We start from the raw sequence: 12996 nt of genomic DNA on the forward strand, positions 1-12996 counted from the left end.
CAACAAAAACAATAACTAACTAAAAATGAACCTTTCTATGTACCAACTCGCCCGTGATTGTCACAAGCCTGTACAAGCAATATTATTCCTGACCATGACCACCTCTCAGCTTTGAAAAAACTCCAGTAAATATTAAGTTTGGCAATGCACAGTTAAATGTTCTTGAGCAGAGATACATCAGACGCCATACTAGATAAAATATAACCGGTGCAAAAAACCCATGGCCATTTTCTAATACAGCATTGCAGCGTCTTATCACCAATACAAACCAAGAACTTGATTCTTGCTTAGACAGATCAATTCAATAACACAACCCATCCTCTTCCCCCATTCACAAGAGTAACATGTACTTCCAAAATAAGAGGAAACCCATACAAGATACAACTGTCTTACGATTGACTTGGCATCATCCATAGCTACAAGTTCTACCATCATGCTTATCCACTAGCACTAAAACTACAACTCACTAATGATGAAAGGCACAGCTGAATTTCATCCTGAGCATGCATCTGAATGGAACAAGTTTGATCACAGCCATTCCCTTACCAGGATCCTGCCATCATTGGTCAGTTTGCGGCTGTTGAGTTTGTTGTTGCTGAGGCTGAGAATGAGGCCAAGGTGGCATGAAAGCCACAGGTGGCTGGGGCTGCTGGGCAGCATAGAGTGCTGCTTGATCAACTGGTTTTCCCATCATCATCCCTGTTGGCCCCACAGGATGCTGGGGAGGGACATAGTAGTATGGAATATTGTCACTCACTGGAATAGTTGCCTTGGTGACCCCAAGTCCTTCCTCTTTTAACTCATCTCTAGGAATAATATCCACCAAAAAATCAAAGACATCTGTCCTTGAAATGGCAGCTGCAATATCATTCTTCTGAAGCGTTCGTCTCTTATTCTCTTCTGTGTGTATCCAAGAGCGCAAAGTCAGCTCCAAGATGAACATCTCACATGCTTTTGCAAATACGACTGGAGCCTCTGCTGAAATCATTCTGACGTCCTCATCAGCTTTCATTATTTTCTTGATCCGAGCAAGCGGGAGACTATGATTCTTGAAGTCAGTTGTTTGCTCAATTTCTTGCAGTTGGTTAGCCCAGAACATCTGAAGCTGTTGCTGCTGCTGTTGATGGAGGAAGTGTTGAGCTTGGTAGGCAAGTTGATGCTGAGATGGGTAAGTGGTGGGATGCTGTGCTGGGGAAGGGATGGTTGCAGCAGGAGTTCCAGTAGCCACCATGGGAGCAGTTTGGTATGGAGAAGTAGAGTAGGCCATTTGACTTGACCCTGCAACAATTCCAACCACAGGCTGCTGCTGCTGCTGCTGCGGTTGCGGGGGCTGCTGCTGCTGTTCTGATTGATCCATGGCCAATCAAAAAATCTTTACCTCTGCTGCAGCTATTTTGCTCAGCACAGCACCGAAAGAAAGAGTTTAAGTTCAAAGTGACCTCATGTAAAATATATATAATGCAGAAAATCAACAAACCACCATCCCGAATGAAGGTGCAACAGAACAATGCTTCAGCCTATTAAAACAAAAAAATTATCCCAAACTGACAGCTCCACAAGCTATCCTGGTCGATCATATTCTGCATTATTTAAGTCATATGAATGTGTTAAATAAATAGACAACTAGGAATCTTACAGAAATCATCCAATTAATTTCTGCTAGTCTCCTTCTATGTTATGGTAGAATTCTTGCAGAAGTCAGACAGCCTGTACTTTAGTCTACATTGTATTAAAGCAAGAATCTGATGCATTTTCAGAATGTTGGTAGAATATAACATCCAATCAAGTTCAATGAAACAAATATCCTTTGGGTTCAGCACTTCAGCCACAATGATGCTATTTCTTTTAAAGAGACAGTTTTAAGTTTTAACTTAAGAAGCACCAATACCAACACAGGGCGCATATACCATACGACACTGACATGGTGATATGTTGATTTTGTAAAAATAAGGATGTAGACCTGTTTTTCCTTCTAGGTGGAAAAATATTGTGCTAATTTCAATTTAATTGGAATAAGCACCATTCATGCTCAATTATGAATTGCATAATCACTAACAACACTCAAATTAGGAAACGCAAGAAACATTCGTTCATTCATCAACAATCAAAAAATTGATCATCAACAACCAAAATACAGAATTTTCATTCAAGTTCCTGAAGATGCATTTTTTTTTACATCATACAAAATATCAAATTAACTAAATTAAGCTAAATTCGATTAAATGCTTTGAAGATCAACCAGAATTTTTACTTAATTAGTCAAGTTCCCGTGTATTTTTTTATTTCCGTCAAAAGAAACTTCAAGGCCAGTGGCCAATCGCCATCAATATTAATGAAAATTTCGGGATCCAAGCAAAGGTTCAAAACAGAGAAGGAGTATCAAACAGAAAGAGTTGATCAAATGAAAAAAAAAAGAGGCGACTCACGTTGAGCAAAGACCCAAATATTTCGACCCTTCGAGACAACTCAAAGAAGAGCTTTGATTGAACTCTTCTACATAGAAGAGGCTTGGAGCCTAGCCAAGATCGTCGTCGAGCAAGCCTGAGATGGCCGCGAACAGGGCGAAGAAGGCTGGGAGCAGCGGGAGACTGGGAGAGGGGTTCGACAGGGGTCGCGAGTCGGCTAGGGCTCCGACGAAGCCTAAGATGTCCGGCGAGAAGGGCGAAGAAGGCTGGGAACAGCGGGAGACTGGGAAAGAAGTTCGACGGGGGTCGCGAGTCCGCTAGGGCTCCGACGAAGCCTGAGATGTCCAGCGAACAAGGCGTAGAAGGCCGGGAGCAGCGGGAGACCGGGGCAGAGAGGTTCGACGGGGAACGCGAGTCCGCTAGGGCTCCGACGAAGCTTGCTTTCTATCTACGGGGAATGCATACGGGTAGGGCGGCGGAGATGAACAGCACAGCACCGCCCACTCATGGAAAAAGCTCAAAAGCAGAAGGGGCCCTCAATCTCATCGACTGATACTTGCGAGAGAGAGAGTTGTGTTGTATCATGTTGCCAGCAACAGGTAGAAACAGCCTTATGGTCGGTCCATTGATGGTCACCTTAAATTTCCACCCGCTTCATTTGAATAAAATTATATTAATTTTATATTTAAAATTTTTTAAACACAATAAAAAACTTTAAATATTTTTTCAATTCAACACTTATTATCATATATATATATATATATATATATATATATATTCTAAAATACACTTCTGCATGAAGATGCCACTCATTTTAAATACAATTAAACACCACTTATGACTTTTAATACTTTTTCAATTCAACACTTATTATTTAATACTTTTGTTAAGAAACATTTTTCCTAAGTCGTTCCTTTACAAAAACTAGTGACTTCTACAAGACTGATGAACTCCCTTGAAAAGTTTTATATGCTATTGTACCTTTGACACTATAGGTAACAAAAAATTAGAGTTTTTTCCCGGTTTAACTTTTTTAAAAAATATATATATTAAATAATACCCAATTCTGGGAAGTATTTTCTCGAATGACTATGACATAATCTCGCAACTCCAATTAGCCAGATTTAAACAAATCTCGCTACTCAGAGTAGCGAGATTTCCCACGTGTATGACCTTATGCAAATCTCTCTATTTGGAGTAGCGAGATTTGGTTGCCATGCGTCTATACTAGATTGGGGCTGCCATTTAAATCTCGTTACCTGGAGTAACGAGATTTTCTGTGCACGAAGAAGACATGTTTTTCCCTTTATTATTTATTTATTATAATAATGATTAATTAAATTTTTTTCTTAATTATCGGAGGGAAGAATCATTTATTAATTTAAATTTTCACATATAATAAATTACATTTCTTAATTTAGTTAAAAATATTTTTTATCATAAATTAATATAACAGTCATACACTATATAAATATACACTAATTATATTTAATTAAATGGGAAAATCTTCTATTATTTTATTGAGTAAGAAATATTTAAATATTAATTGAAAATAATTATTATTGAAATTGTTAATCAATTAAATAAACTAATTAATTGATAACAACAACCTTCTATTTAGGTCCTTTTTTGAAAATGAAAAATGGGGAAAAAAAAGTAAAAGAAATATAAGAGAATTTAATTTTCATATTTCATATCAAGAAAATTGAGGAAAAAAAAAAGTATAGCAAAAGAATGCCTAAAAATATAATTTTACAAATGATCAACATTTGAGTTTTCTGAATTATTAATCGTATAAAATAAGTTATCATTTTTTACACGAGTTTTCTTTTTTAATACCAAATCTTTCATTAAAATGAATATTAAAACATACCTGTGTACTGGAGATCAAGGAGCTCAATCCGAAGAAAGAAAACCCAATTCCACAGTAAATGACAATTACTTGGGCTGATTTGATAGTCAAATAGGCACAAGAGAGCCTTTTGCAATACTCCTTTAGCAACCTCCTGGGGAGGAAATCTTCTTGCAAGCCAATTCACCACCATTTTGCACAAAAAAAAAAAAAAAAAACCACTAAGAAATAAACCCCAATCCACACCAATTCGCATTACGGAACAGGTATTTCGAGTTCCCCAAAATAATAAAACAAAAACAGCAGCGCCAATGCAGACATTGATTAGAATAGAAATTAGAACCACAAAACCTTTCCAAGACAATGAAAAAGCAAAGATCGAAGCTCGAAAGAAATCGACATATGAAGAAATGAAATTACCGACAAGAGAGAGAGAGTGGGAAGTGATGCAAAGGCCTTCAGGGAGAGATTGGGAAGTGAGATTGAATTGAAGAATGGAGAAGATGGGTTGTCTGTTGCCCTACTTATAGGTGGGCTTTGTTAGTGTTACGAGGAGGGTATCTATCCCAAACCTTTTTGGAAGAGTTTGATCTATGACCATGGTCGCGACCTCGACAAGCTGCTCTTTGTTCATCGAATATGCCCAAAAGGTTTCGGCATTCTGTCTGAATTCAAGTTCTATTGAATCACTTTAATCTTGTACGCCATGGAAATGGCTTCCAGTCCTCGAATTGTAGAAAAGATTTTCAAGGATTACAAAGGTAGCCGAGCTTGCCTTGTTTGTGCCTTAACCTATAATGTTGATGATTGTTATGGCCTCTGTGATCTAGAGGAGGAGAACTTGTGTCTGTATGTACAGCCAAATGAAACTTGGGAAGTTACTCTTTTGGTAGAGGAAGTTCCACTTCCTAAAGAGTATTAAGCAATACAAATGCCCAACTTACAGGACTTTTTTCCCAGTTTATCTTTTTTTTAATAAAATATATTAAATAATACTTTTTTTGGGCAAATAATTTCCAGAATGACTCTGACGTAATATCGCTACTTGGTGCAGCGAGATTTGTCACGTGTCACGAAACGACATCTCTCATTTGATGGGGTCTTCTAGATTTGTACGCCATGTGTTTATGACATAATATTTTGGCCTTACTAGCATGTTCAAACCTCCCAAAAAAATCCCTTTTTCTTGCTTGAATCATTCGCCTAAATGAAAACTAAAATATGGCTTTTAATATTTGATAACATCAAGTATCCATATCCTTTTGATCCATTAGTTAATTAACTTAGAATAATCTTCACTGATTAGTTACTTAACTGTTTGATTTAGGGATGGGGTTAACAAGTCTCAGTTCAATCAGGTTTTGAACATTGAGCTGGATCAAATTATAGAGGTGTTTGTGCTTATCCAAGTCCTTTTTTTACACTTGTTACCTACACTATTTCGTAGGATTAATTTGAAATAGATACGTAATCATAAATTTTTTTAATAATGTTTCATATGTGTAGGCATGTTGGCTAAAAAAGATAGCCTTCTGGTTTGAAATTTGACTTCGTTTGGTACATGCTTAAGCATGCATGTTGAGTTTAGTTTGGGAGAAGGGGGGGGGGGGGGGATATAGGGTTCAAATTTCAGAAATAAAGTTCAGCCCTGTAATTATTATCAACCTTCATGTATGCAGTTCCACTTATATGCTATGCTCATTTGACAGCAACTTTCATTCACAATTCATGAAGTTTGACGTCATTTTCTTTTTTCTTTTGTGGTAAGTATGCAATTCTTGACCTACTTTGTAGGCATGAATTGTTTTCACATAAACCATGGTATATGTCCAATGAGTTAGTGTATATTTATAACGTGTGATTGTTACATTGAGTTCTTTAGTTGTTGTTGACTCAATATTCTATAATATGAATAATAGTAATCTGAGTATTGGAAGTTAAAAGAAAACATTTATCCAACACACTCGATACCAGTATGTTCACAACGTTACATTCACCATTTTCATACACATCCAACCTATCAAATTACAGTAAAAATTTCGGCACAGTCCCCTTTAAAAATTGAGCATATCCATCTATGCACCTGTTCAAAGAAAACATTTATTCGACACAAGGCATACTAGTATGTTCACAACGTTACATTCACCACTTTCATACACATCCAACCTATCAAATTATTATAAAAATTTTGGCAAAGTCCCCTTTAAAAATTTAGCATATCCATCCACGCATCTGTTCAAAGAAAACATTCATCAAATACACTTGATACCAGTATCTTCACAATGTTACATTCACCAGTTACATACACATCCAACCTATCAAATTCCTATAAAAAATTCGGCAGTGTCCCCTTTGAAACATTCAGCATATCCATCCATGCACCTGTTCAAAGAAAATATTTATCCTACACAACATTTAGCATACCAGTATGTTCACAACGTTACATTCACCACTTTCATACACATCCAACCTATCAAATTACTATAAAAAATTTGGTAGAGTCCCCTTTAAAAATTTAGCATATCCATCCACACACCTATTTAAAGAAAACATTTATCAAACACAATTGATACCAGTATCTTCACAACATTACATTCACCAATTACATACACATCCAACCTATCAAATTACTATAAAAAATTCGGCAGAGTCCCCTTTGGAACATTCAACATATCCATCCATGCACCTGTTCAAATGGTTTAATTTTGATGATTATATTATTCAAATTTCATCAAAATCTTTGTCTATATATGTCATAAAAGTTGAAGCTAAATTTTTAATAATTTTGTCTGCATAATTAGATTTTTGAAAAGCTAAATGTGATTCATAAACATTTTTAAAACTTACTATTCAATTTATCTCTGTTGCCCTCGTTTGCCAATATGCCATTATATTTTTGACTAATAAAAATTTTATTTAGACATTTGAGTTGTATTTAAAGAAAAAAAATATTTTGAAAATGAAATTTAAATATTGAGATCTTCAAACAATGCATCATGCTTAGATTAGGCGCATCTCACAATTAACATGCTATAAGGGAGCATAAAAATCCAATGAGATTCATGTATAAGGCATGAGAATCTTTAGTTTATGAACACACATAAGCCTTATGATTATATTTGTTCTCAAACAAGTAGATGGTTTCTGATAATTAAATTAAATTTATAGTCAAAGGATATATCTGATCTTGAATATTTGTTGTCTTGTTAAATGCTGAATTTATCATTTGGTTCTATCATATTCTTCGATCAATTTCTTTTCATTTTCTTTTCCATTTCATTCTACAAACTTAATAAAATGATACCCTTCCACTCAATTTAGATGAAATAAATTAAGATAATAAACAACATACATTTAGAAATAAAATTGTTACTATATCAAACAAACATGATTCCATAAATATGCTAAAGAACATAGAAATATAAAAACGATTATATAATTCAAACAAATAAATTTTATGCATGTTTTTGTTTGGGCAGTATCATAAAAAATAAAATTCAAATACAAAAAAAGCACTAACCTTAAAGAAAGGTGGTTCCGAATGAAGCATTCAAACAGTGAACAACACACTAAACTCTTTAATTAATCAAACGAACTCTTCGATCAAATAAATTAATTTAAAATTTTTGAACAAAATAAAGGATGGATTTGTGTCTTACCCCATCTCCTCGAGTTTATATAGTTGGTTCTCAATGGTTAGGCAGCCTCTCGTCGCAACGGTCACCTACACAACACGTCCGGCCTCTGCCTCCTTCAACGGTAACCTGCTCTACTCTTGTAAAGACCCGAAAAATTAAAATGATTAAAATAATTAGAAAAAAAAAATATATATATATATATATAAAATAATAGATAAATAAATAAAAGGAATGACGTGGGAAAAAGAAAAAATAATAATAACTAATAATAACATAATATTAAAATAAAAGAAATTAAATTAAATTAAGATAAATTAAATAATTAGTTATTAAATTAAATATTTTTACATTAGATTAAAAAAAACTAATTGAAATAAGATATGTATATATATATATATGTATATATATATATATATATATGTATATAGGTATGTTATTATAATATATAAATATATATATAAAGTAAAAGTTAAAGAAAGAAGAAAGAAGAAAGAAAAAGAAGAAAGAAGAAGAAGAAGAAGAAGAAGCAGAAGTACAACGCAACACCCCCTTGAAATTTTTTATTTTACTGCGCGTTCATCTCCGTCTCTCCTTCTCTCAATTTCTAGATGAGTTTGCGGTGGATCGGGAAACGGAAGGTGCAGTTGGATTCCTAGTTCCACTGCCGACATTTTTATTGGAGTAGATTTTTCTTGAGAATGGCTTATGCACTAATCCTGGGGAAGATAATTTTTCTCCATTTTCCCAATTTCGCTGTAAATATGCTGTTAAATCGATGATTGGGTACCACCACGTGGTCTTAATCATGGTTGTCGTCATTTTTGTGTGGATAATTTTTCAATTGGGGTTTTCTAGACCCTACTTTAAAACGAGAGTGGGATTTGAGAAATTTGGCTAAATTTAAGGGGATAATTATTTATTGGGTATTTAAGGGCTTAGGAAGTATTAAATAAATATTTTATTTAAGATTAATTTAATAGAATTATGATTTTTGATTCAGGGTCCGGGTGAGCATTGCAGGTATTTTTCAAAGTCCCTGTTGGCATAGTTCAAGAAATTAGGTAAGGGAAAAAATATATATTAAATCAGAATTTTTATGAATTTAATGAAAAAATAAATTGTGTTATATGTACGTGTATATGTTTCAGTATGGATGAATGCAAACTGTTTAAATTATATTTTTTTCGAGTTTAAGGCTGTTTATTAGATATGTATATGTGAAAATGAACTGATGAAAGTGGAAAAATATTTTCAGAGTATTTATGTAAGAAATGAAAGATATTTTTAGTATATAAACATTAAATGTTGGTTGACTTATTTTGCAAGCGTTATATGAATTTTATTACTAAATTGTGTGGCATGAGTAAATCAAATGTTGTGTGGAAATATATGTTAAATGTACGAGATGCAGGTTAAGTAAGGAATGCATTATGAATAAAACATGACATGGACTATGTTGCTTGTGTGTGTTAATGTAACCATGTAAACAGCTGAAAGTAGCTGGGTAAATGTGTAACGGTTGAAAGTGGTTGGGTAAATGTATAACAGCTGAAAGTGGCTATGTAAATGTATCACAGCTGAAAGTGGTTGGGTAAATGTGTAACAGTTGAAAAATGTTGGGTAAAACAGCTAAAAGTGGCTAGGTAAATGTATGACAGCTGAAAAATGTTGGGTAAATGTATGACAGCTAAAATATGTTGGGTAAAAACAGCTGAAAGATGTTGGATATGAAATAAAATGAAATGAAAAGGGAAATGAATGAAATGGAAATGAAATGTGAAATGTGAACAATGTAAAATGGAAAAGAGTCACTTAAAGTGAAATGCAATGCAATGTTAAGTCATAAATATGAACAGATGTATATGATTGAATAATGATAGAGAGAGTGATGTATTATAATATTAGAAGTATGTATGTACGTAGAACATGCTATGATTGGGCGAGGCATACTCTTCGCCTAAGGGCTTGCTGAGTAAGGCGAGTGCACTAGTAGCTTCAGATGTGACAGTAGCTGCATAACGCGCTAGGGCAGAGGGAACCTACTTGTATGGGCGGGTAGAATTCCCTATCCTTAAGGCCTTTACCAGTAAACTATTGTTGAATGCGTGAGTACGAGATTAATTTATCACTTGAGAGCTTACTGAGTAAGGTAAGTGCCCTGATATGCTTTAACTGCGACCTTTGGGTTGCCTAAATATCAGAGCAGAGGGGTGTTACTTGTATAGGTGGGTAATCACCCCTATCCTCGGGTAATCTCGTGGGTTAAACATTTGCATGTGTTTGAATAGAATCAGGGAATAATTTCAAAAATTGTGTTAACGATTTTTAAATGTTAAATATTATGTTGATTATAAATTCATGTTGGCCATACACTGTTTTAATATATTGTTTCTTCCCTTACTGAGATGTGTCTCACCCGAATATAAATGTATTATTTTTTTCAGGATTTCCTAGAGATCGAGCTTAGAGAGCTCGAGGTTTTTATAGCATTATTGGGAAATGGAAAAAGAAAAGGGTATATTTCTATGTTAATTTTGGGATGCAAATATTTATGTTTTACGTCCTTATATTTTAAGTCTGTGGAGAAAAGAAAGTTTGTGAACATACTGAAATGTTTTGGAGATATATGTAATTATGGAAATGTAGGTGTTGGATGATTTATTATGGATTATAATTAGAATTAGTAAATTCTGGTATATTGGTAAGGAGATTATATTTATGTTTTTCGCTGCGTATGATATGGATTATGGATTATCAAGATTTTATCAAGTATAACGCACTGGACCCGAGAGTAAGGGTTCGGGGCGTTACAACTTTGCTCCTCCCCGTCTCTCTGCAAAGCCTAAGTACTCTCTGTTCGCGAAGACAATGGAAGGAGAAAGGGCTCTGTAATGGCTGAAGCAAACCTCGTTGGACGAACCAATGAGATTTGCCATGCGTCGAATGCCGGCTGGATGGGCATTAAGTATCCGAAGCAAATCTCACTGGACGAACCAGTGAGATTTGCCACGCGTCGAACGTCGGCTGGATGGGCATTAAGTATCCGAAGTAAATCTTGCTGGATGAACCAGCAAGATTTGCCACGCGTCCACGCCAGCATGCTTTATCAAAAGTAAATCTCGCTACTTGGAGTAGCGAGATTTACCACGCGTCCACACCAGCATCGTTTATCCAAAGTAAATCTCACTACTTCGAGTAGTGAGATTACGTCAGAGTCATTCTAAGATACTTCCCAGAATGGGGTATTATTTAATATATATATTTTTTCAAAAAGTTCAATCGGGAAAAAACTCCATAAAATTGTCTAAAGAGTCATACTCCCACTCTACACACTAAGGCTAACACCTACTCAAAGCAAAAAACCTATACTACAACTTTCATTATGATAACTCATCTCATACACACAAGGCAAGCGGTCATTGGTAAGTATGATGCCCTAGACAAGGTTGACTTGTAATAATAAAGGACATGGAGATTCTCAACTACATTCATGGAATCGAGCATTACAAATCATGCCAAGTACTCCACGACCTTGGGATGCAGAACGAAGTCACCAAAAACTTGTATGAAGAAGAAGCCATACAAGAGGGCCACCAAGTAGGTTTAATGCGTAGCGCTGCAAATGAGTCAAACCTCTTGTGAGTTACTTGATGTTCAACTCGATAATGGCTTGTTCGAACTCGTTTATCAAGTTAAACGAGCTAAGATTGAGCTCAGACTTTAAACTCGTCAACTAAATGAACCAAACTCGAGCTAGTTCATACTCGACATTTTAGGCTCGCAAGTCAGCTCATTTAATAGCTTGCAAGCCATCTTGTTTATTAGCTCGTTTATTAACTCGTTTACTCGTTCGGTAGTAACTCTTGAAGATCATGAACAAACTTGATATTAATCTCATTAAATATTTGATTTTAATTTTTTTTACTTGTAAAATGTATTTTTCTCAAATTATATTCATTAATTATTAATTACTTTAATTAGCTAGACTTGGTTCGTTTATTAGCTCAAAATAAGCTTTAGTCGAGTCTAATTTGAACTTAAGCTCAAGCTTGACTCTTTCTTAATATGAAATGAGCTTTAGTCGAGTCGAGCTTGAGCTGAGCTCAAGTTATGTTTATGCTAAACGAGTCAAGCTAGATCTAGGCATTGTTCAATTTCACTCAGCTCGTTTGCCACCCTTAGTGACCTTCACTATCTAGATTGTGCAAAGGAAGGCTTCTTTGCCACTGATAAATGCTATACTCCATGCACATGAGCATATCCAACATGCGGGTGTCATCGTACGCTTGATAACTGAACTGATCCACATGGTGTGGCTATTGCAAAAGGGATGTGGAAGCCAAGAACTAGGCAGAAAGTTTGACCCACGAGATTTGGTTTGGGGATTTGGCTCTCACCCTAGAGCTACATTCATACCTTAATTAGATCGAGCAGGTAAGCCAAATGGCCAGAATCGAGTTTATGTCTCCTTTGACAAATCCTTTCACACGCATCTAAAAAATATCTAAAAAAAAACTTGCTAACCAAGGAATAGGGAAACATCTAGATTTGAGAGAGAATGTAGTAGGAAAAAGAGTAAGTGAGAGAATAGGATCAAGAGTTAAGACACATCTCACCGAAGATCAAAAGATGAGAAGTGGGCTAAAGGCAAGTGATGAAAAATATACTTGATCTCTGAGACTTGTGCTCATGATCATGCGTGTTAGCTCAAGTGAGGCCTAGGCTGCACACTCACAAAAATGCCTTCCAATTAGCAATTCTAATAGAGAAGTGTTTGTCATGGATAAAAAATGGTATATCGTAACACGTCGATAAGTTGTTTTTCTTGGTAAGTTGATTGACCAACTTGCACAAATTTAAAGTTTAATGACTTCACATTAGGGCTTTAACAAATAGATCAATAACCACAAATGCATTTTACCCTCCAAAAGACAACACTAAGTACAAATAATACAAACAAATTGTGCTAAAGTTGCCCTCTAATATCTTTGAAGGTAAGACAAAGACGACACCAAAAAAATCAAAATGCCCCAAAAAGGTGTCAAAACACCAATCTATCCTGAAATGAGTTGAGAGAAGTTCAACAATCCTTGTGGGCTCT

At 35.1% G+C, this 12996-nt stretch overlaps 1 protein-coding gene across 2 annotated transcripts; it reads right to left on the reverse strand.

Moving 5' to 3' along the window:
• Positions 1–201: 201 nt before the first annotated feature.
• On the reverse strand, positions 202–3063 carry LOC131143777 (nuclear transcription factor Y subunit C-2). Of its 2 annotated transcripts, none has more exons than XM_058092095.1 (2): positions 2427–3063; positions 202–1580 (listed from the first exon to the last, which is right to left on the reverse strand). In XM_058092095.1, exon 2 carries the CDS (start codon positions 1355–1357, stop codon positions 560–562), a length of 798 nt encoding a protein of 265 aa, XP_057948078.1. In that variant the 5' UTR covers positions 1358–1580; positions 2427–3063; the 3' UTR covers positions 202–559. The 2 variants fall into 2 exon arrangements, with proteins under 2 accessions (XP_057948078.1, XP_057948079.1); XM_058092096.1 differs by having other exon boundaries at positions 202–1389; positions 2427–3056.
• Between the last annotated feature and the right edge of the window lie 9933 nt (positions 3064–12996).

Source organism: Malania oleifera, chromosome 12, assembly GCF_029873635.1.
Source record: "Malania oleifera isolate guangnan ecotype guangnan chromosome 12, ASM2987363v1, whole genome shotgun sequence".
Taxonomy (NCBI): Eukaryota; Viridiplantae; Streptophyta; class Magnoliopsida; order Santalales; family Ximeniaceae; genus Malania; species Malania oleifera.

Bases quoted from the DNA above. Each gene is read 5' to 3' on its own strand.
- LOC131143777 (XM_058092095.1), bottom strand. From the start codon at position 1,357: ATGGATCAATCAGAACAGCAGCAGCAGCCCCCGCAACCGCAGCAGCAG.